At 47.3% G+C, this 24,825-nt stretch overlaps 1 protein-coding gene across 2 annotated transcripts in view; it reads right to left on the reverse strand.

Annotated features, from left to right (window-relative positions):
• The window catches only part of GRK6 (G protein-coupled receptor kinase 6), a 94,447-nt gene extending 90,814 nt beyond the window's left edge, over positions 1-3,633 (reverse strand). The window contains exons 1-4 of one of the 2 annotated variants that reach the window (XM_063927983.1): positions 3,224-3,633; positions 2,316-2,411; positions 1,429-1,541; positions 1,269-1,346 (exon numbers count right to left, since the gene is read on the reverse strand). In XM_063927983.1, coding sequence (XP_063784053.1) covers positions 1,269-1,346; positions 1,429-1,541; positions 2,316-2,411; positions 3,224-3,275 — 339 coding nt within the window. In that variant the 5' untranslated portion in view covers positions 3,276-3,633. Of the gene's footprint in view, positions 1-1,268; positions 1,347-1,428; positions 1,542-2,315; positions 2,412-3,153; positions 3,176-3,223 lie in introns of those variants that run through there. The other variant, XM_063927984.1, reaches the window with a different exon arrangement.
• Positions 3,634-24,825: the final 21,192 nt, after the last annotated feature.

A 24,825-nucleotide genomic window follows, 5' to 3' on the forward strand; every position in this document is an offset into this window, starting at 1 on the left:
ATAGAGATGCACACAAGCTACACAGCTTCTCAGGATGTGTTTCTCACTATGGACGTGCGGCAGACACGGGCTCCCATAACTGCGCTATGTGCCCATAACGTGAAGTTGCTCACGTGCCCTTAGAGTAGATAAACTACATATTTTCATAGTGTTTTAAAGACGCGCCAACACTGCTATATCTGCTGACTGGACATACTATTAAGATACGTAGAAGTCATTTCATATGTTCTCCTTTCAGCTAGGGAAGCCAATCCCACCTCATTTTTTCAATCCGGGATTGAAATAATCTCAATCTCAGGATTGAGTTGATGAATGAGCTCTAGAGAGGTCTCCTTAATATCTGTCCTTTACTTGATGGGATAATAGCTGCTGTAATGAGGTACGAGTGACGACACTTTAATAATTAGGAACGGACTTGGCTGTAATACTGGAGATGGCAGACTGCGGCAGTCCAGAGAGCCCATTACCATGTGATAAGAGAGTACTGTACTGCCCCCCATCCTGTGTAAAGATGGTGCAGCTGTGTGCCTTTGTAGACAGCCGGTGTCCTGTGGCAGCACGAGAAGCCCGTTCTGGTATGGTAGGAAACCTGCACTTGGTGCGTACCGCCCCAGCCATACCATACAAGGCCCAGGGGCAGCATCTAAGCTGAGTACTAATACTCAGTGCTGCCGCTGTCCGGCTGAAAATGGATGTGCGCTTGTGCACCTTAATCCCCAAAATACCAGGACTGAAGGCACCAATCCGGAGATTCAAATCCCCACATTTTTAGTACAAAATCTTGGGATCCTGCCGATCCTGATCCCGGGATTGTCCTTCCTACTTTCAACAATAGCAGTGTTGTACTTTTCCATCACATACTCAAGTATAATTATTTTTTTTCTAGCAATAAATAATGTACACTTAAAAGTTTAGCTAATGAACTGTAAAAGCATTAATGCAGACTTACCAGAATGACATTATGGTATTATGCAATGCTTCCAGCGGAAGTAGTAAGGACAGGCTATCATTACACAATATACAGCTTAGGGTCCCTGGCAATTCTGATTCTGCTGAGACTGTTACTATACACCAGGGATGGGGAACCTTCGGCCCTCCAGCTGCTGTTGAACTACACATCCCAGCATGCCCTGCAACAGTTTTAGCATGGCCAAATAGCAAAACTGTAGCAAGGCATGCTGGTATGTGTAGTTTAACAACAGCTGGAGGGCCAAAGGTTCCCCACCCCTGCTATACACGGAAATATGTCCAGCAACCAGATTTCTTACCATGCTTGTGAGATACTTCTCAATCAGCATCTGCCCGCACTCTTTACGCTTCTCATCTGGCGACACTTCATACTCTACCTACAAACAATAAGGAATGTGATAAGATGCCTGCAGCGCGCAATTTACAGCTGTCTATACAATGGACACTCTTCAGTCATACCACAGCATCTAGAAAGTGGACGCAGCGCATCAGCTCCGGACGAGTCTCACAAAACTGACGAAATAGGAGCCGTCCAATTGGTTGACGGTCACAAAGACTGTGATAGTCGTGTTCTAAAAGACAGATAAGACAAACTGTATTGTAAAAGAAATGTTATGGCTTCACACATTCACTGAATTAAAACCGACATTGGGGTCTATTCATGAAGCAGTGAAAAGAGTGGAGAAACAGACCAGTGGAGAAGTTGCCCAATCAGCATCTCCCTTACATTTTATAGAATGTACAGTACTTGATAAAGGCTTCCTTCAAAGCGGATTGGTTGCTTCTCTACTGGACCTTTTCTCCACTCTTTTCTTCATGAATAAACCCCTTAGACACAAGGCAACTAGCAAGTACTGTAACTGATTGTAGTAAGTGTGGGAAGCACAAAAAGGGCAGTTACGATGTCTAGAGTGAAGAGTGACATTTGCAATGTGAAACAGCAGCCAATATGAGCTTACATACACTGCCACGGGACACACTGACATACACATCTGGGCTGGGATTCTGAAAGCGCTCTGGTCATATAGGAAGAAGGGTAATATAATAATCTGGTGTTATGCACATTAATAAATTATTTATCCTGTGTTCTCCAAAAGCGAAAGAATAAATGTGGTGAAAATCACCTACAACAGACTTGTTGCTCTCATATGCAGATGAAAGCGCACTACCACGCCACACATGTAGCTGGAGAGGAAGTGGCAAGAGGAAGCTAAGCAATAATCTTAGTCAACAGTGCAACCGTGGAAAATTATTTCTTGACACTCATATTGCTATAATAAAACAATCCAAACCTCTAGTACTCAGAACTCAGGCAGAATTAACAGGAGACGGCATGAAGAACTCACCTAGTGTACGCCGCAACTCCTCACACTCACTGATATGTGGAAACTGTAACATCTGTCGCCATTTTTTGCTCTTTCCCTTCCGGTTACCCCCACCACCTGTACATAAACCAGAGTTGGGTCAATTCCCCTTCTGCAGGCAAATGTCATGTGTTCAGGCAAATCTCTGAGCATGTTTGTCTAGTGCTTACACATCTTCTATGAAAATCCTATTAACATGCAAATACATGAAAATTATTTCAGACTTTGCAAACATCCAACACCTTGTTTCTCCTTTTCAAAACATCTTCAATGATGAAGTTTACATTCATTCATCCATCCATGCAGAAATATGTGATGAAATGTAGACTGTAATATACAAGTTGTACTTTGGCTTCTGTTACTGTATATATAGTAAATGAATACTGCATCAGACTGTTATATCATCTGAACTAGAGGAGGATGAGTTATTGATATGATTGATGTTAAGCTAAGAGCCACTTAGCCACAAGAGTCCTGTATATTATTCTGATTACCTCCCTAATGATATTTCCCCGACCCAAGCTACAGCAGGAATAGGCAAACTCTACACAATGATCACCATAATAATCCCAAACACACAGTATTTCATTACATGACGTGAAGATAACTGTTCTTTCCCCATCATGTCACATTTATACATGGTTATGGGTATGAGGCTAATGCTCACTGTGCCTTACAGCAGCTCTTGCACCACGCCTCAGCACAATCTGCACACACACACACACACACACACACACACACACACACACAGATATATACAGTATAGGAGTACATGCAATTGCCATGCCTGTAAATAAGCTCAGACTAGCCCACAACTTACGTCCATACATTGCTAGGCATATTCAAGTTTTACTGGGCGGGCTCCCAGCCCCGGGCACACACATACACACCTTCCCTGGCTTTCAGCAGCACGGTGTTGGCCACGATATTCTCGAGCTCCATAGGGCGGCCTGGCCGGGGGCACCGAGCCTCGGGCGGCCACTCACTTTCTCACTGCTTCTACCAGACTCCCAGCACCCTGCTGCCAGTGACAGGCCCCGCCCAGTCCGACCAATCAGGGCTCCGCCGCACCCCCGGACACGCCGCTGATTGGCTGAGAGCTTTCAATCAACACTAACTGTTTTCCTGTCCGCACAGCTCTGCTCCTATCCCTCAGCCGGCTGCTGTCAGTGTGCTCATGTATAGGAGGGCAGGGAGGTGAGGGCGGAAGCCTCTTCCGCATCGGTTATCTGACTGGGCACTGTCAGTGTCATTTGATGCCGCCCTTATTTGTTGTTTGCGGAACCCATGGGGATACCAGCCGAACCCTTCGCCAGAGACCTGCTCCTGCAGCAGTCGCGTCATGACGTCACGCGCGGCCATGTGTTGGTTGGCAGGCAGAGTTTGTGTTTGAGCTGTCTGTGTGAGTGGCAGCGAGTGACTCGAATCATTCACACTTCCTGTGTTGAGACAGTGAGTCAGTAGCCATCTCTAGAGTGGCTGGCAGAGACTGGCTGAGCCGTCTGAGTGAGACTCACAGCGACAGTTCAGACTTTGCCAGCCACTCACACGGACAGCTCAAATGCAAACTCTGGCAACCAACACATGGCCGCGCGTGACGTCAAGACACAGCTCTTGGAGCAGTTCCTGAGCGGTTGAATCTATATCGGAGTGGGAGAAGGGACCTTCTGACGTACCTGGGGGTGGAGACGCGTCACCAGGGGAGGAGCTACGACCGAACAGGGTACCCAAAAAAACCGCTCGCCACTCTTCGGGCTCGGTGGCTCGCTCTGCTTCGCTCGCCACCTAATTACTAAAGGTAATAGTTGGTGGCGTGGATAGGAGAGCAACTGTCCGCTGGCCTAGCCCCTCCCCCTTGTGTCGTGGCTCCTCCCCCTTACGGAAAAGTTCCCTTAGGCCACTTGGGTCTAGCATCAACCGTTCCTGAGCGACTGCGGTTGATGCTAGATCCAAGTGGCCTAAGGGACCTTTTCCGTAAGGGGGAGGAGCCACAACACAAGGGGGAGGAGCTAGGTCAGCGGGACAGTTCCTCTACTATCCAAGCCACCCAAGTATTACCTTTAGTAATTAGGTGGCGAGCAAAGCGGAGCGAGCCACCGAGCCCGAAGCGTGGCGAGCGAAGCGAGCCTGCGAGGGTACTTTTCGGGTACCCTGTTCGGCCGTAGCTACTCCCCTGGTGACGTGTCTCCTCTCCTAGGTACGTCAGAAGGTCCCTTCTCCCACTCCGATATAGAATCAACCGAGCGGCTGCTGCTGCCTGTGTGTGAGCGAGTAACCGATCTTTAGGTCGGCCACACTTAGGTCGACAGTCATTAGGGCAACCAGTATTGGTCGACATGTTTTAGTACAATATGGTCTTTAGGTCGACATGGCAAAGGTAGACATCAGTTTTCTAAAAAAAAAATCTTCATTTTTGCAGCGGGGTACACTGGTATTCCACGGGGAATAACATCTGGGGTGTAGAGTTGGATCTTGATCCGAGGCACCAACAGGCTAAAGCTTTGACTGTTCCGAAGATGCACTGCACCGCCTCCTCTATATCCCCACCTCCAGGCACTGGAGCTCAGTTTGTAAGTTGGTGCCTGCAGCGCAGGCAGCTAATAGGGAGGGCTGCGTAGGCAGCCCTGAAAAGAGCTTTTCTCTTACGTCCTAGAGGATGCTGGGGTCCACATTAGTACCATGGGGTATAGACAGGTCCACTGGTAGCCACTGGCACCTTAAGACTTTGAGAGTGTGGGCTGGCTCCTCCCTCTATGCCTCTCCTACCAGACTCGGTTTAGAAAATGTGCCCGGAGGAGCCGGTCACAGCTATGGGAGCTCCTAGAGCTTCTTTAGTTTAATTATTTTTTGAACAGTTAAGTCAGCGCCATTTTCCTGGCTGCAGATCATATACAGAGATGTTGACAGGGAGAGCTGTCCCTCCAAGCAACTCCAGCTATCCTGTGTGGTAGCAGGGGGTTGTAGGGGGGGGGGGGTTTAGGCTGTGTAAATACTGTGCAGTCTATTAAGGTACTATACAGACTAAGCGCTAGGTAGTTGTGTTATATCTACCTCAGTAAGCGCTGATATGGATTATCTCCCTGAGTGTTTCGTCATATCCTTTCCGAAACACTCCTGGAAAAAGCAAAAGAGAAGGTCCAGAAAATAGAAAGGAAGGACCTCTTAAAAGAAAAAGCAAAACAGGGAGATAATCCATATCAATGGGCCTTTATCACCAGATATGGTGGTTACCATAAGAAGATTGAACATATCTTCAGGGAAAACTGGCGTATATTAAAAGATGACCCAGTTCTTGGAGAACATCTACCCAACAAACCGGTGTTCATCTATAAGAAAGCCAAATCTCTTAAGGACCATTTGGTACAGAGTAGCCTAACAGAAAATATGGGAGTGAGAAGTTGTAATAAGGGCTTTCACCGGTGCGGGGCATGTCTTATGTGCCGCACCACAAGCAAAAAGGATATACCACGTAAAATTACTGAATTTGAAGTGAATGGCTCTAAATATAAAATCAACGACTTCATCACCTGTCATTCCCGGAACATTGTGTATCTATTAGAATGCCAATGTGGATTGATCTATATAGGGAAAACATCGCGCCCTTTGAAAACAAGGGCTGCAGAGCATATATATAATATAAGAAAGGGACTAGAGAGTCACCCCCTGTCAGACCACTTCAGACTCATACATAATAAATGTGAAGGACACCTAAAAAGATTTCTGGGACTACAACAAGTTAAACCAAATTGGAAAAACAAAAATCTGGAGAAACGACTTGCACAGTGTGAAATGAAGTGGATCTTTAATTTGGACACCTTGAAACCAAAAGGACATAATGCCGATTTTGAATTAAAATGGTTTTTAAATTAATTATATTTCTCATGTGCAAATATGTGTGTCCCCCTTGTGTTACGCTGCCTTTGTTATGAGTTGTTTAGACATTTCTTCCATTTTGTATGTATTATCATGCTTCTATATTATCCTATATATCCAGATATGATTTTAATTATTTCCTTTTTATCTCTTTTATGTCACTCATCCTACACATATTTGAATATTGATCCCACGGAGTAAGTAAGGGACCCCACTCTGGTAATAGGGATGGACTAGCTGGGAATACCAAGTACCACGAAGAGAGGTTAGGAGTGGGTGTTCCCGGCTGCTCCCAACCAATTGTATGAAAGCACTGGATCCCTGAAGTAAGATGGCGGAAGAAAAAACAGCGTTCTGTAATGAATCTACAAGATCTCACGAGAACGTTTGGAGTATCTGCACCGCACACCCGTCACTTCCGGAGGGGTTTGGAACGCACAAGCTCATACCACAGGAAGTTAAGTGACATAGCACACGTGACTTCCGGCTAGCGATAGCGGAAGTCACGGTGCTCGATGGAGATGGATCTAACAAACACTTCCAAATACGAGTGAGGGAGTGAACCACCCAATGAATGTATGGATCATGTGAACCTCATGGGATGGATATGGGGAATAAATAAGTAGGGAGATCGGAACGCATCTAGGTCACTTCCGTTTTCGGAGACCGGAAGTGACGTCATGATTGATTATTCAATTGAATAGATCATTTAACCAGGTATAAAAGATGGCTCAGGACACCAAGCCTCATCCAATTCTTGAGAAAGGTTCTTGGGAACCGAAACGCGTTGTCTTGGACTGATGACTGATACATGAGGACTGAAGGTGAATACATGCTGAAAAACTGTTTGCGGTGGTGCTTGGCTATTTCAGCCTAGGACCACACCAGCTTATTTATAAGCTAGCCCACTGCAATACAGGGAGAGGGTGAGAGCTTCTTTTCTGTTACAATCAAGCACTAGCCACTTTTGGAATTCTTCAGTTCACTCTGCACTTTCATCAGTCATGTATTTTATCATTCATGTTTTTAAATAAATCTGTATTTTTTTTTATTTTACATTGCTATTGTTTGCCATCTTTTATACATTGCCATTATATTGTTGCACCCACCATCCAGTGATTAAGTTTCACTCCTGGGGAGCTGTGGTGTTTGTCACACAATTATTTTTGTTTTAATTCAAACCAACGTCCTATCGATTAAGCGCCAGTGACACTCAGTTCGTCATCTTGCACCCTCTTGTATCATTGGGAATTGGTGTTTTCTTCCCCCCATTGAACAATGTGTCTGGGCAGCTTTCTTCGATTTTACTGCGCACATCTGATACTGCATCCACCCTTTCTAGTTTGCACACCTTCTAAGTAGAAACCATTTTCTTCAGCTGTGTCACAGTCCTTTCGGACCGCTAAGGCAAAAAAGTCCAAGCCTCCTACCACTTTCTTTAGAGGTGGTCGTGCAAAATCCAAAAAGCCTGCACCCGCAGGCTCCCAGGACCAGAAACCTGCTTCTGGTTCCTCAAAATCCTCAGCATGACAGTGCACCGCACAGCCTGGAGGACGTGCTGGTGGGTGCGAGACTCAGACGTTTCAGACACGTCTGGGTGTCGTCCGGCCTGGATCCCTAGGTACAGGATATTGTGTCCCAGGGGTACAGACTGGAGTTTCAAAAACTCCCACCTCACCGATTCTTCAAATCAGGCTTGCCAGCTTTGCTGAAAGACAGGGCTACGGGAAGCCATCCTAAAATTGGAAAAGTCACAGATCATTGTCCCAGTTCCACCTCATATGCAAAACAAGGGTTATTATTCAAACCTTTTTCGTGGTACCGAAACCGGATGGTTCGGTCAGACCAATTTTGAACTTTATATCGTTGAACCCTTACCTGATGGTGTTCAAATTCAAAATGGAGTCTCAGAGCAGTGATTTCAGGTCTAGAGGAGGGAGAGTTCCTGGTATCCCTGGTTATCAAGGATGCGTACCTCCACATTCCGATTTGGCTGCCACACCAGGCTTATCTCAGATTTGCACTGTTAAACAGTCACTATCAGTTTCAGGCACTGCCATTCGGCCTCTCCACAGCACTACATTCTCCAATAATGTCTGCGCCACAACGCGGGAGATCCATGGCTGACCCTGTGTCATGCAGTGCTGACGCCGTGGATTTATCTGAGGAAAATATTCCAGCAGAGGGTCCAGGTATTGGGGGTTCTGTACCCCTCGGTCAGCCTGCAGCATCGGTGGCACACCAGTACCCACCTTGGGCTGCTTTTTCTAATTTACTGACTACACTAGTAATGAGACTTGTGCCCCCTGTGGGACCTCCTGTGCCTGTACAATCACATATTGTCCCTGTTGTAAATCCACCATGGGTGGATTCTCTGTCGACTCAGTTACAGCAGTTAAATCAGTCTTTGGCTAAACAAAAGCCTGACCCTCGCCCACCTAGGACCAAAGGGTCATCTAAGCGGGACATTTCTTCCTCACAATCCACGCATGTTTCGGATACTTCATCCGATGAAGATGGCATATATACTGACCCATCAGACACTGATGCAGATGCTTCTGATGGGGAATCTACAACACAGGTGGATGTTCCTGACCTCTTGGAGGCTATCAAACTGATTCTTCAGATTGATGATGAAACTGAACCTCCAGATACGTCTAAGAAACCTGATAAGTTCAAACATCAGAAGGTTACTAAGTTAGTTTTGCCACATTCTGACCATTTAGTTGACATACATCAGGAATCCTGGGAGTCTCCAGGAAAGAAATTCTCCATCTAAAAAGATACTAGCTCGTTATCCCCTCGCTGCAGAGTTAAGTAAAAATTGGGAAACACCACCTCCGGTGGACTCACATGTTGCACGTCTGGTGGTGTCTTCTACTCTGCCTGTCACTATCGTCACCTCTCTGAAGGAACTGACGGATAAGCATGTGGAGGGTTGCTTGAAGTCTATTTACACTCTTGCAGGTGCTGTGCATAGACCTACTATAGCGGCTTCTTGGGCTGCAAAAGCTATTGAAGCGTGGGTTTAAGAAGTTAAAGTGGAGCTACCTTCTAATTTCTCTTACGATCTAGAGGATGCTGGGGACTCCGTAAGGACCATGGGGTATAGACGGGCTCCGCAGGAGATAGGGCACCTAAAAAGAACTTTGACTATGGGTGTAGACTGGCTCCTCCCTCTATGCCCCTCCTCCAGTCCTCAGTTAGATCTTGTGCCCAGAGGAGAATGGGTGCACTGCAGAGAGCTCTCCAGAGTTTTCTGTGGAAAAATAATTTTGTTAGGTTTTTTATTTTCAGGGAGTCCTGTTGGCAACAGGCTCCCTGCATCGTGGGACCGAGGAGAGAGAAGCAGAGCTGGCTTGTTAAGTTGGGCACTACTTCTAAGGCTACTGGACACCATTAGCTCCAGAGGGAGTCGGAACACAGGTCTCACCTGGGGTTCGTCCCGGAGCCGTGCCGCCGTCCTCCTCACAGATGCCGAAGATAGAAGCCGGGTGAGTATGAGAAGGCAAAGAAGACATCAGGCGGCAGAAGACATTAGATCTTCATGAGGTAAGCGCGCAGCGGTAAGCTGCGCGCCATTGCTCCCAGTCACACACACACAAGCAGGCACTGAAGGGTGCAGGGCGCAGGGGGGGGCGCCCTGGGCAACAATATTCCTCATATTTGGCATTGATAAGCATGGATTAGGCTGTGGCACAGTAAATCCGGTAACCCCCGCCATTTTTCTATAGAAAGTTGATGGGACCGAAGCCCGCCGTCGGGTGGGCGGGGCTTGATCCTCAGCACTAACCAGCGCCATTTTCTCCACAGAGACTGCACGAGGAAACGCTGGCTCCCTGTTCTCTCCCCTGCTGAGCTTCACAGGCTGGAAAAAAGAGGAGGGGGGCACTTTGGCGACGCAGTGAGTGGAGATTACAATAATATACATATAACAGCGCTATCTGGTCATATATTCCAGTGTTTTTAAGCGCTGGGTGTGTGCTGGCATACTCTCTCTCTCTGTCTCTCCTAAGGGCCTGGTTGGGGTTTTGTCCCCTTATAGGTAACTCCCTGTGTGTGTGGGGTGTCGGTACGTGTGTGTCGACATGTCTGAGGCGGAAGGCTTCTCCAAGGAGGAGGTGGAGCAAATGAGTGGTGTGTCCCCGTCGGTTGTGCCGACTCCAGATTGGATGGACATGTGGCATACGTTGCATGCAAGTGTGGCATCTTTACATAAAAGGCTTGATAAGGCTGGTTTAGGGGGGACATCAGGCGGTCAATCCTCAGATTGGACCGACTCACAGGGCCCGTCAGGGTCTCAAAAGCGTCCCTTAACACAAGACACTACTACCGACACGGATTCTGATTCCAGTGTCGACTATGACGAAGTTAAATTGCACCCTAGGGTGACTAAAACCATTCAGTGTATGATTGTGGCAATAAGGGATGTGTTGCATATTGTGGATGAACCCTCGGTTTAAGCAAAAGAAACAGATTATTAATTTTCCCACATCTCATGAATTAAATTAGTTCTTTGGAAAAGCTTGGGAGACTCCGGATAAGAGACCGCAGATCCCCAAAATAATTTTTATGGCTTACCCTTTCCCTAAGCAGGACAGTGAGATTTGGGAATCACCCCCCACTGTGGACAAGGCCCTGACGCGCTTGTCCAAGAAAGTGGCGCTACCGTCTCCTGACACAGCGGCCCTTAAGGACCCTGCAGATCGCAGGCAAGAAACTACCTTAAAGGGTATTTATTCTCATACGGGTGCTGTGTTAAGACCGACGATTGCGTCGGCATGGGTGTGTAGCGCAATTGCAGCTTGGACAGATGAGCTGACAGATCAATTTGATACTATGGATAAGGATACTATATTCTTAACTCTAGCCCATATAAAAGACGCAGTCTTATTTATGAGGGATGCTCAAAGGGACATTGGTTTGCTAGCGTCTAGGGCCAATGCCATGTCTATCTCAGCGAGAAGATCCTTATGGACTCGCCAATGGATGGGTGATGCGGATTCCAAAAAGCAACTGGAAGTACTACCCTATAAGGGTGATGTATTGTTTGGGGATGGGCTGACGGACCTGGTTTCCACAGCTACAGCAGGTAAATCAAATTTTTTACCATATATTCCCCAACAGCAAAAGAAAGCAACACCCTATCAGATGCAGTCCATTCGGTCGCACAAGTCCAAAAGAGGTCGGGATCCTCTTTCCTCGCCAAAGGTAAGGGCAGAGGCAAGAGAGCACCTGCTTCGTCAGGTGCCCAGGAACAAAAGTCCTCCCCGGCTGCTCCAAAACCCACAGCGTGACTCTGGGACTCCCATGAGGGAGTCCGCACCGGTGGGGGCACGTCTTCGATTTTTCAGTCAGGCCTGGGTCAGTTCGGACCTGAATCCCTGGGTGTTGGAAATAGTTTCCCAGGGTTACAAATTGGAATTCGAGGAGGTGCCCCCGCGCCGATTTTTCAAATCGGCCCTACCAGCTTCCACATCGGAAAGGGATGTAGTGTTAGCTGCAATTCAAACGCTGTGTATACAGCAAGTGATAATCAAGGTTCCCCTGCACCAGCAGGGAAGAGGTTACTATTCAACCCTATTTGTGGTCCCGAAACCGGACGGTACGGTCAGACCGATTTTGAATCTGAAATCCCTAAACCTGTACATAAAAAGATTCAAATTCAAAATGGAATCTCTCAGAGCAATAATAGCCAACTTGGAGGAGGGGGAGTTTATGGTGTCTCTGGACATAAAGGATGCGTACCTTCATGTCCCCATATATGCCCCCCTTCAGGAATACCTGAGATTCGCTGTACAGGATTGTCATTACCAATTTCAGACGTTGCCGTTTGGACTTTTCACGGCCCCGAGGATTTTCACCAAGATAATGGCGGAAATGATGGTGGTCCTGCGCAAGCATGGAGTCACAATTATCCCATACTTGGACGATCTCCTGATAAAAGCGAGGTCAAGAGAGAAATTGCTGAGCAGTGTGGCGCTCTCTCTGAGAGTGCTCCAGCAACACGGTTGGATTCTAAATTTACCGAAGTCACAGTTGATCCCGACAACTCGACTAATGTTCCTAGGTATGATACTGGATACGGAACAAATGAAGGTCTTCCTCCCAATAGAGAAAGCCCAAGACATCCAGAACATGGTCAGAGACCTGCTAAAACCGAAAAGGGTGTCAGTTCACCAATGCACTCGAGTTCTGGGGAAAATGGTGGCGGCCTACAAGGCCATTCCCTTCGGAAGGTTCCATGCAAGGACTTTTCAATGGGACCTTCTGGACAAGTGGTCCGGGTCCCATCTGCATTTACATCGGAAAATAACTCTGTCCCCAGAAACCAGTGTGTCCCTCCTGTGGTGGTTGCAAAGTGCTCACCTGCTGGAGGGTCGCCGGTTCGGAATTCAGGACTGGATCCTGGTTACCACGGATGCGAGCCTCCGAGGATGGGGAGCGGTCGCACAGGGAAAGACTTTTCAGGGTCTTTGGTCAGACCAGGAGTCCTGTCTACACATCAATGTGTTGGAACTCAGGGCCATTTACAACGGCCTTCGACAAGCGGAGAGTTTTCTACGAAACCTTCCGGTTCTGATTCAATCAGACAATGTCACAGCAGTGGCTCATGTGAACCGCCAAGGCGGGACAAGAAGCAGAGTCGCGATGGCGGAAGCCACAAGGATCCTTCGCTGGGCGGAAAATCATGTAAGCGCTCTGTCGGCTGTCTTCATTCCGGGAGTGGACAACTGGGAAGCAGACTTACTCAGCAGACACGATCTCCATCCAGGAGAGTGGGGACTTCATCAAGAAGTCTTTGCAGACGTAACACGTCTTTGGGGAACTCCTCAAATAGACATGATGGCGTCACGCCTCAACAAAAAACTTTGGAGGTATTGCGCCAGGTCTCGGGACCCTCAGGCAGTAGCAGTAGACGCACTGGTAACACCGTGGGTGTTCGAATCGGTCTACGTGTTCCCTCCTCTTCCTCTCATCATGAAAGTGTTGAGGATCATAAGACGAAGAAAGTACAGACAATACTCGTTGTCCCAGACTGGCCTCGAAGGGCTTGGTACTCGGAACTACAAGAGATGCTCACAGGAGACCCCTGGCCTCTTCCTCTGAGGGAAGACCTGTTGCAGCAGGGGCCCTGTGTATTTCAAGACTTACCGCGGTTACGTTTGACGGCATGGCGGTTGAACGCCGAATCCTAGCAAAAAAGGGGATTCCGGAAGAGGTCATCCCTACTTTAATAAAGGCTAGGAAGGAGGTGACGATAAAACATTATCACCGTATCTTGCGAAAGTATGTGTCTTGGTGTGTTAGACCAAGAATGCACCTACGGAAGATTTTCATTTGGGTCGTAATCTCAATTTCCTACAGACAGGAGTGGATATGGGCCTGAAATTAGACTCGGTTAAGGTACAGATTTCGGCCCTCTCGATTTTCTTTCAGAAGGAATTGGCTTCTCTTCCAGAAGTCCAGACGTTCGTAAAGGGAGTGCTGCACATCCAGCCCCCTTTTGTGCCTCCAGTGGCACCATGGGACCTGAACGTGGTGTTGCAGTTCCTAAAATCACACTGGTTTGAACCGCTTAACAAGGTTGAGTTGAAATTTCTTACCTGGAAGGTGGTAATGTTGTTGGCCTTAGCATCAGCAAGGCGAGTGTCAGAATTGGCGGCTATATCACACAAGAGCCCCTACTTGATTTTTCATTTGGATCGAGCTGAATTGAGGACACGTCCGCAATTTTTGCCTAAAGTGGTTTCGTCGTTCCATATGAATCAACCTATAGTGGTGCCTGTGGCTACCGGTGACCTGGAGGATTCCAGATCCCTGGACGTAGTCAGGGCCTTAAAAATTTATGTAGCCAGGACGGCTAGAATTAGGAAAACAGAGGCTCTGTTTGTCCTGTATGCGGCCAATAAGATTGGCGCTCCTGCTTCAAAGCAGACTATTGCTCGCTGGATCTGTAATACGATTCAGCAGCCTCACTCTACGGCTGGATTGCCGGTACCAAATTCGGTTAAGGCCCATTCCACTAGGAAGGTGGGCTCTTCTTGGGCGGCTGCCCGAGGAATCTCGGCTTTACAACTTTGCCGATCGGCAACGTGGTCGGGGACAAACACCTTTGCTAAATTCTACAAGTTTGATACCCTGGCTGATGAGGACCTAGCGTTTGCTCAGTCGGTGCTGCAGAGTCGTCCGCACTCTCCCGCCCGATTGGATGCTTTGGTATAAACCCCATGGACCTTACGGAGTCCCCAGCATCCTCTAGGACGTAAGAGAAAATAAGATTTTAAACCTACCGGTAAATCTATTTCTCCTAGTCCGTAGAGGATGCTGGGCGCCCGTCCCAGTGCGGAAACTCTGCAAGACTTGTATATAGTTGTTGCTTACATAAGGGTTATGTTACAGTTGACATCGGTGTTTGACCGTTACTGTTGTTTTTTGTTCATACTGTTAACTGGTTATGTATGTTCCAGGTTACATGGTATGATTGTTGTGGGCTGGTATGAATCTTGCCCTTGGATTGCTAAATCCTGCCTTGTATTGTCCATCTCCTCTGGGCACAGTTCTCTAACTGAGGTCTGGAGGAGAGGCATAGAGGAAGGAGCCAGTGCACACCCATAGTCAAAGTTCTTTTTAGGTGCCCTATCTCCTGCGGAGCCCGTCTATACCCCATGGTCCTTACGGAGTCCCCAGCATCCTCTACAGACTAGGAGAAATAGATTTACCGGTAGGTTTAAAATCTTATTTTTTCTGATAATGCCAGACATTGTCTTTCATATATTACCACAGCCTCTCATTACATACAGGAGGCTGCCTCTGATGCCGGTGTGCTGACAGCCAAAGCGTCTACTACGTCCATTCTGGCTCGCTGGATTCTGTGGTTGCGTTCCTGGTCTGTGGATCTGGACTCTAAAAAGACCTTGGAGGTGATCCCTTTTAAGGGAAACATCCTTTTTGGGGAAGATCTGAACAAGATTGTTGCTGACTTAGCATCTGCTAAAACTGCATGTCTGCCGAGTACTAATCCTTCGGCTCTGAAGGCTAAAAGTACCACCTTTCGTTCCTTTCGACCTCCAAGTAAAGCAAAGGGTCAGGCATACCTGAAACAGGCTCGCACTTCCAAAACCTCTAATCCCAAACCTAAACATTCCTGGGCTGCCCGTCAGCCTGCTTCCAAACCAGACAAGTCTGCTGCATGACGAGGCGGGCCTCCCCCTGGGGGACCCCAGGGTTGGAGGCCAACTTCTGCGGTTTGCCCAGGTATGGTTACAGACAACTTCAGACGCCTGGGTGAGGGAAGTCGTCACTCACGGATACGCCATCTCTTTCAAGAAACGTCCCCCTCGCCAGTTTTGCTCAACAAATATCCCTTTGGATCCGTTAAAAGCAAAAACTCTACATTTGGTGGTACAATCCCTCCTGGAAACAGGAGTGTTAGTGCCAGTGCCTCTGGCTCAGAGAGGCAGGGGGTACTATTCAACGCTGTTCCTAGTTCCAAAACCAAATGGAACCTCACGGCCCATTCTCAACCTCAAGTCTTTGAGCAAATTTGTGAAGGTTTCCAAATTCCGTATGGAAACTCTTCGCTCTATTGTTCTGGCCTTGGAGCCCAAGGACTATATGGTATCCCTGGACATTCAGCATGCTTACCTACATATACCTATTGCCATGTCGCATCAGCAATATCTGCGGTTTGCTATTGGCAACCTACATGATCAATTCCAGGCCTTGCCTTTTGGACTGACCATGGCTCCGCGAATCTTCACCAAGGTCATGGCGGTCATGATGGCCCTTCTACGCTGTCGGGGTATCCGAATCCTGCTGTATCTGGACGACTTGTTGATTATGGCAAACTCCCCAGAGGTTCTTCTCCGTCATCTGGAGCTGACGGTCCAAATCCTGCAAGCCCATGGGTGGCTCATCAACTGGAAGAAATCCTCGCTGGTTCCTGCTCAGAGCATGGTACACATGGGGGCGTTACTGGACACACACAACCAATGGTTGTTCTTGTCTCCGGAGAAGGTCTTGAAACTTCAGGACAGGATACGATGCTTCCTCTCTCGCCCTCATGTATTGATACACTCGGCGATGCAAGTACCAGGCCTCATGGTGTCGACTTTCAACATGGTAGAGTACACTCAATTTCATTCTCACCCTCTGCAGAGGTTAATCCTTTCCAAGTGGGATGGCCTGCCTCACCGGATCAGGTCTCACATGATTTCCTTGACTCCGGAAGTTCGTCTGTCTCTGAGCTGGTGGCTCCAGGACCAACGATTGAGCAGGGTTGTCCCTTCTGGATCTCCAACTGGGTCCTCCTAACGACGAATGCCAGTCTGAGGGGTTGGGGCCTGGTGTTGGAGCAACACTCTCTTCGGGGTTGGTGGACCAGAGAGGAATCTCTCCTTCGGATAAACATTCTGGAGTTGCGGGCAGTGTTCAATGCTCTGAAACTGGCCCTGCCTTTGGTACAGAACAGGCCTGTTCAAGTACAGACGGACAACGCCACCATGGTGGCGTACATAAATCATCAAGGCAGCACTCAAAGCCGCATGGCAATGATGGAAGTGTCAAAGATTCTTCTATGAGCGGAACGCCATCTGCCAATGTTCATTCCGGGGGTCCTCAACTGGGAAGCGGACTTCCTCAGTCGTCAGGACATACACGCTGGAGAGTGGAGCCTTCATCTGGAAGTATTTCAACTCCTAGTGGACAAGTGGGGCCTACCAGATGTAGACCTGATGGCGTCTCGACACAATCACAAGGTTCCGGTCTTTGGAGCAAGGACAAGGGATCCTCAAGCAGCGTTCGTGGATGCATTGGCAATTCCATGGAACTTTTGGCTGCCATACGTGTTCCCTCCCGTGTCACTCCTGCCCAGAGTAATAAGGAAGTTCAAGCAAGAAGGAGGAGAATTACTACTTCTAATCGCTTCAGCATGGCCCAGACGACATTGGTTCTCAGACCTGCAGGGTCTATCGATAGGGCGTCCTTTTCTAGTTCCGCAACGCCCAGACCTCCTCGTTCAGCGCCCTTGTGTCTACCAGGGTCTGGCCTGACTGGCTTTGACGGCGTGGCTCGGTTCTGAGGGCGAAAGGATTTTCTGAGGCGGTCATTCAAACTATGCTGAAAGCCCGTAAACCGTCTTCGGCTCGGATTTATTATAGGGTCTGGAATTTTTACTTCACCTGGTGTGCGGCTAAGAATTATGATGCATACAAGTTCAGTACTGCCAAACTCTTGGCTTTTCTGCAACAGGGCCTAGACTTCGGCTTTCGTCTGGCCTCCCTCAAGGTTCATATTTCAGCCTTGTCGGTATGGTTACAGAGAAAAATTGTGACTTTTCCTGATGTTCATACTTTCACTCAGGGTGTTTTATGGATTCAACCTCCCTATGTTCCTCCTGTGGCTCCTTGGGATTTGTCGGTTGTTCTGGATGCCCTACAAGAGTCTCCGTTTGAACCTCTTGAGTCTGTGGACCTTAAATGGCTTACACTTAAGGTTTTAGTTTTGCTGGCTATTGCCTCTGCTAGAAGGGTTTCAGACTTGGGTGCCTTATCATGTCGGTCACCCTTTCTGATTTTTCACTGTGACCATGTGGTTCTTAGAACTCGGCCTGGCTATCTGCCCAAGTTGGTGTCATCTTTCCACCTTAACCAAGAGATTGTGGTTTCCGACCTTTATCTCTCCTGGTTTGTCCTCCAAAGAACAGTCTTTGGATGTGGCACGGGATCTCCGTATATATGTGAAGAGAACCACTTCTCTGAGGAGATCTGATTCTCTCTTTGTCCTTTTTGGTTTTCACAAACGTGGCTGGCCTGCAAATAAGCAGACCTTGGCCAGATGGATTAGAATGGTGATTGCACAAGCTTATGTATAGGCTGGACTTCCAGCTCCTGCTACTATCAAGGCCCATTCTACTCGGTCTGTTGGACCTTCTTGGGCGGCCAACCGTGGCGCGTCCCTATAACAATTGTGCAATGTGGCTGCGTGGTCCTCAGTGAACACGTTTATCAGGTTCTATGCCTTTGATACTTCCGCCTCCCAGGATGCTTCCTTTGGACGCCGGGTTGTTGTGCCCACTACAGTGCATCCCCTCCCATAAGGAAGTGCTTTAGGACATACCCAATGTTATTCCCTGTGAAATACCAGTGTGCCCCACTGAAGAAAAGGAGATTTGTGGTAAGACTTATCATTGTTAAATCTCTTTTTGCAAGGTACACTGGATTCTACAGGGCGCCCACCCTGACGCACTTAGCTTCTTTGGGTTTGTATGGCATTAGCCGCTGGTACCTTCTCCTGTCATGAGAATGTGGTTATATGTGGCTGCTAAGTACTGTCGTCTCTTTTACCTGCTACTGCATTGGACTGGTTAAAAAAACTGAGCTCCAGTGCCTGGAGGCGGGGATAAAGAGGAGACGGTGCAGTGCATCTTGGAAGCAGTCAAAGCTTTAGCCTGTTGGTGCCTCGGATCAAGATCCATCTCTACACCCCCGATGTTATTCCCTGTGGAATCCAGTGTACCTCGAAGAAAGAGATTTAACAATGGTAAGTCTTTCCATAAACCTTTGTAATTCATGAGTGTCCCAGTTTAGAGGGCTAGTATGGTCAGCCTTACTTTGGGATCCACGTGGACTACGATTGGGAATAGTAATCTGTGTCGAGTGCAGTGGTAGCGGAGCAAGGCACCTTGGCTGAAGCATGGCGAGACGTGTGATGGGACACGGTGCACTAATTGGGGTTGCCGGTCACTTTACAAAGAAAATTACACCAATTTTTTTTTTAACTCATGTCGACCTTTTTCCATGTCGACTTTTTCTGGGTCAATCTCATGACCATGTCAACCTATTTCAGGTGTCGACCAATAGTGTTCGACCTAATGACTGTCGACCTAATTAGGGTCGACACATTTAACCACACCCATGTGAGCAACTTCACTGGTCACTGCTTAATACATCTACCCCTGTATGTCTTTAATATGTAATAGGATACAGAGTGGGTTGATTCCTATACAGTCGGTCTCTGCAGCCTCTAATTGATAATGTGAGCGGAAACCTGGTTGTGCAAAAATCAGATAGTCACAGTGAGTAACCACTGCAGCTTCCTCTGCCACAAGTCATGGAGGAGGATGCGCTGAGCCTGGAAATGTACTGTGTAAACCCCGGCTAATTCCTATGGTATCAGAAATTTACAGTACTGTACATTAATAATGAACTACCATTTCAAAGTAAATAGAATCAATATTCCTTAGTTTAAAATGTAAATTGTCCATTAGCAGTAATGAATTATTTGTAATGGACAAAATTACATGCAAAATGTGTTTATGTAAAATGAAGGCTGAAGCGTATGAAAAATTCCAACCCTTCTGTTTACTATCAGTCTTAGAAACCCTCTGCTTTTTTTTAACCAGGTGTAACTGGACTATTATGGAGTTTTGTAAAACATGCCATGTCATCTAAGTCTATGAAAATATGGACCAGTAAAAGACCTACTGTATACTAGTGGCACAGTGCTGTTGAATTGTCAGCTATTTGTACATTGTGAAAGACGCAACTGCAATTTTGTAAATGTATTTTGTTTGAGCTATATCCCCTTCCTCTGCCTAATCCGAGCACTTGTAATCTCCATCACTAACACTTTCATCGTCAATATCCTCAATCATGATTGGAAGCAGTCCTGCATCCAATTTCATAAGCATGACTAACTACTCTCCTGTCCGGACTTCCTCAGAAGGATCCTTGAGTGCTACGCCTTCTGCTGCTGCTGTGAGTGGATTTTCATCTCAGAAGGGGACCTGGAAGATTACTTGTAGTAGTTTAACAAAACAATTGACTGTTAAACAATACTTTGCAAGGGTGAGCAAGTATGACAGCGTCACCCAGTTGCACAGCAGATTACTGACGTCATAACAGCTATGCTGGTATTAGATGTGCATCCAGTATCTGCCATTAATACAATGGGGTTTAGACAGTTAATTGAGGCCCTGTGTCCCTGCTACCAAATCTCTAGATTACACTTCAGTAGAAAAGCAATTCCTAGTATGTACAAGGACATTAAAAACAATTAGTGTACTCCAAAATGCTATTGCACCCACTGTCCACTTAACCACAGATATGTGGATGAGCGGAACAGGGCAAACTAAAGATAACATGACTGTGACAGGCCACTGGGTAGATGTAGTGCCTTCAGTAGCAGCAGCATCTAACAAATGCCAGCTCATTCAGAGGCAGGCTACTCTGTGCATAACCGGTTTCACTAATACCCTTTTCAGACAGAAATGTCTGAAAGTCCAGGCTTTTACCCAGCATTTCAGTGCCGGATAGTTTTGCCGGTCCCTGCCTAACCCCCCTTTTACACAGACAAGAAAATTACCGGGTCAAGAATTTCTATCCGGTAATTTGCAGATCAACACAAGTATTTTGTCTGTGTGAAAGGGTCAGCCTGGGTTGAGATTCCCGGGTCTCCAACCCTGGTAAATTCCTGGGACGAAGTCCCGGGAATTTCAACCCGGGTTGACCCTTTCACACAGAAAAAGGACCCATGTTTTTGGCAAATTACCGGGTAGAACTTCTTCACCCAGGAATTTGCCTTTCTGTGTGAAAGGGATATAAGAGGCATAGGGGTGTCAACCTCTTGTCAAAAAACTCAAGGAAATCATTATAAAATGGCTTACTCTGCTTAGACTCTCCTTGGGATTTGTGATTTCGGACAATGCCACAAATATTGTGAGAGCATTACAGCTGGGTGAATTCCAACACATCTCCTGTTTTGCACACACAATTAATTTAGTGGTGCAAAATCTTCGAAAAAATGACAGCGAAATACGGGAAATGCTCTCTATGATTCGAAAAAATAGGATTTTAATTACCTACCGGTAAATCCTTTTCTCGTAGTCCGTAGAGGATACCGGGGTCCATTTTAGTACCATGAGGGGTATAGACAGTTCCTCAGGAGACTTCGGCACTTTAAGACTTTTTAACAGTGTGAACTGGCTCTATGCCCCTCCTCCAGACCTCAGTACAGGAACTGTGTCCGAGGAGACTTACATATTCGAGAGAGGAATTACTAATAAACTTGCGAGATTCACACCAGCTCACACCATACACAAGAAACATGTCGGCTAACATGGCCTTTAACAGAACTCATGCAAACCAGCATGTATAATGCAACAGCAACAGCTGTCAACATCTGAACACGTGTGCAAAAAGATAAACGTAATCAGCAGGAAAAAAATTAGCACTGGGCGGGTGCCCAGCATCCTCTACGGACTACGAGAAAAGGATTTACCGGCAGGTAATTAAAATCCTATTTTCTCTTACGTCCTAGAGGATGCTGGGGTCCATTTTAGTACTATGGGGATATACCAAAGCTCCCAGTACGGGCAGGAAAGTGCTAATGTTCCTGCAGAATTGACTGACCAAATTGAAGGTCGTCAGCAGCCAAGGTGTCAAACTTATAAAACTTAGCAAATGTGTTTGCACCCAACCAAGTAGCAGCTTGGCAGATTTGCAAAGCCGAAACCCCCCAGGCAGCAGCCCAGGACAAACCCACTTTCCTTGTAGAGTGAGCTTTTACTGAAGTCGGTAACGGCAATCCTGCCGTGGAATGTGCATGCTGAATGGTACCCCTGATCCAGCGCGCAATAGTCTGCTTAGAAGCAGGACCCCCAATCTTGTTGGGGTCATAGAGGACAAACAGAGATTCTGTTATCTTTATCCGAGCCATTCTTGCAACATAAGTCCTCAGCGCTCTGACGACATCCAAGGACTTTGAGACGGCTGAGGTGTCAGAAGCTACTGGCACCACCACTGGTTGGTTGATATAAAAAGAAGACACAACCTTCAGAAGAAAGTGCTGACGTGTTCTCAGTTCAGCCCTATCTTCATGAAATATCAAATAAAGACTCTGTGACAGAGCTCCTAACTCAGACACTCGTCTGCCTGAAGCCAAGGCCAACAGCATGACCACTTTTCAAGTGAGAACTTTAACTCCAGCTGCAACACCACATTAAGATCCCATGGCGCCGGAGGAGGCACAAAGGGAGGTTGGATGTGCAGAACCCCCTTCACGAACGTCTGGACCACAGGAAGAGAAGCTAATTGTTTCTGAAAGAAAACTAACAAGGCCGAAATCTGAACCTTGATAGATGCTAATCTCAATCCAGCATCCACACCAGCCTGTAGAAATAGGAGAAGTTGTCCTAATTGAAACTCCACCGCAGGAGACTTCTTGGATACACACCAAGATACACATTTTCTCCAAATACGTTGGTAATGTTTGGACGTTACCCCTTTCCTGGCCAGAATAAGCGTGGGAATGACTTCATTGGGAATACCCTTACGGGCTAGGATCTGGCGCTCAACAGCCATGCCGTCAAACGCAACCGCGGTAAGTCCTGCTAAACTAACGGCCCCTGCAGAAACAGGTACTCGCGAAGAGGAAGAGGCCGAGGATCTTCCATTAATAACTCTTGAAGATCTGGATACCAAGCCCTCCTTGGCCAGTCCGGAGCAATGAGTATTGCTCGAACTCCTGTTTTTCTGATGATCTTGAGAACTTTTGGAATAAGTGGAAGTGGAGGGAACAGATACACCGACCGAAACACCCACTGGGTCACCAGTGCATCTATCGCTATTGCTTGTGGGTCTCTTGACCTGGAACAATATTTCTGAAGCTTCTTGTTGAGGTGTGATGCCATCAATCCACTTGAGGAACACTCCAACAACTTGCCACCTCCGCAAAGACTTCTGGGTGGAGGCCCAATTCTCCTGGATGGAGATCGTGACTGCTGAGGATGTCTGCTTCCCAGTTGTCCACTCCCGGAATGAAAATTTCCGACAGAGCTTTTGCATGTCTTTCTGCCCAGAGGAGTATCTTTGTCACCTCTGCCATTGTTGCTCTGCTTTTTGTTCCGCCTCGATGGTTTATGTAAGCTACTGCCGTTACATTGTCTGACTGGATCTGTATGGGACGACCTTGAAGAATGTGTGCCGCTTGATGAAGACTGTTGTATACAGCTCTCAACTCCAGAATGTTTATGTGAAGGCGAGTTTCTTAACTTGACCATCTTCCTTGGAAGCTTTCACCTTGCGTGACTGCTCCCCATCCTCGGAGACTTGCATCCGTGGTCATTAGGATCCAGGCCTGAATCCCGAACCTGCGTCCCTCCAGGAGGTGAGAAATTTGTAGCCACCACAAGAGTGAAATTCTGGCATTCGCTGAAAAGGTTATCCTTTTATGCATGTGGAGATGCGATCTGGATCACTTGTCCAGTAGGTCCCACTGGAAGACCCTGGCATGGAATCGGCCATATTGTAGCGCCTCGTAAGCCGCTACCATTTTCCCCAACAGGCGAATGCACTGATGAATTGATACTGTGTTGGTCTCAAACGTTGTTTGACCATGCTCTGGATCTCCTGAGCCTTTTCCACCAGTAGAAATACTCTCTGTATCTCGATGTCCAGTATCATTCCCAAAAATGATAATCTCATTGTCGGTTCCAACTGCGATTTTGGGAAGTTGATGATCCAACCGTGCTGTTGAAGCACCTTCGGGGACAATGCTATGTTCTGAAGTAGCTTGTCCCTGGATCTCTCTTTTATGAGGAGATTGTCCAAGTATGGAATTATGTTGACTCCTTGTTTGCGAAGGAGAACCATCATCTCCACCATCACCTTGGTGAATATTCTCGGAGCCATGGAGAGCCCGAACGGTAATGTCTGGAATTGGTAGTGGCAGTCCTGAACCGCAAACCTCAGGTATGCTTGATGTGGCGGGTAAATGGGGACATGCAAGTAAGCATCCTTGATGTCCACTGACACCAGAAATTCCTTTTCTTCCAAGCTGGAAATCACCGCTCTCAAGGATTCCATCTTGAATTTGAACCTTTTCATATAAAGATTCAGAGATTTTAGGTTTAAAATCGGTCTGACCGAGCCATCCGGCTTCGGCACCACAAACAGGCTTGAATAAAAACCTTGGTTTCTTTGTTCGGCAGGAACCAAGGCAATTATTTTGTCTTGACATAATTTGTGTATTGCGTTCAGGACATTTGTGCCGTCCTGAGCAGACACTGGCAAGGCTGATTTGTAAAATTGGCATGGGGGAAGGTCTTGAAATTCCAACCTGTAACCTTGGGATACTATCTGTAGTATCCAAGGATCCAGGTCTAAGTGAAGCCAGACCTGGCTGAAATATAATAGACGTGCCCACACCAGATCGCACTCCCACAGAGGAGCCCCAGCGTCATGCTGTGGCTTTTGCAGAAGTAGTTGCTGACTTCTGCTCCTGGGAGCTTGACGGTGTTGTAGATTTTCTACCTTTTCCTCTCCCTTTCCCTGTGACAAAAGGGGTACCCTTAGCCTTTTTGTACTTGTTGGGCCGAAAGGACTGCATAGTATGAGAATGAAATACTTTTTTTTTTTAGCCGGTGTAGCTGCCGACGGCAGAAATGCTGACCTGCCAGATGTAGTAGTTGATATCATGGCATCTAGTTTCCAAAGAGGGCCTCACCATTGTAGGGGAGCACCCAATATTTCTTTTGGATTCAGCGTCAGCATTCCATTGGCGGATCCAGATCGCCCTGCGGCTGAAATCGCCATAGTAGAGGCCCTTGAGCCCAGTA

This window comes from Pseudophryne corroboree, chromosome 6 (assembly GCF_028390025.1).
Source record: "Pseudophryne corroboree isolate aPseCor3 chromosome 6, aPseCor3.hap2, whole genome shotgun sequence".
NCBI lineage: Eukaryota > Metazoa > Chordata > Amphibia > Anura > Myobatrachidae > Pseudophryne > Pseudophryne corroboree.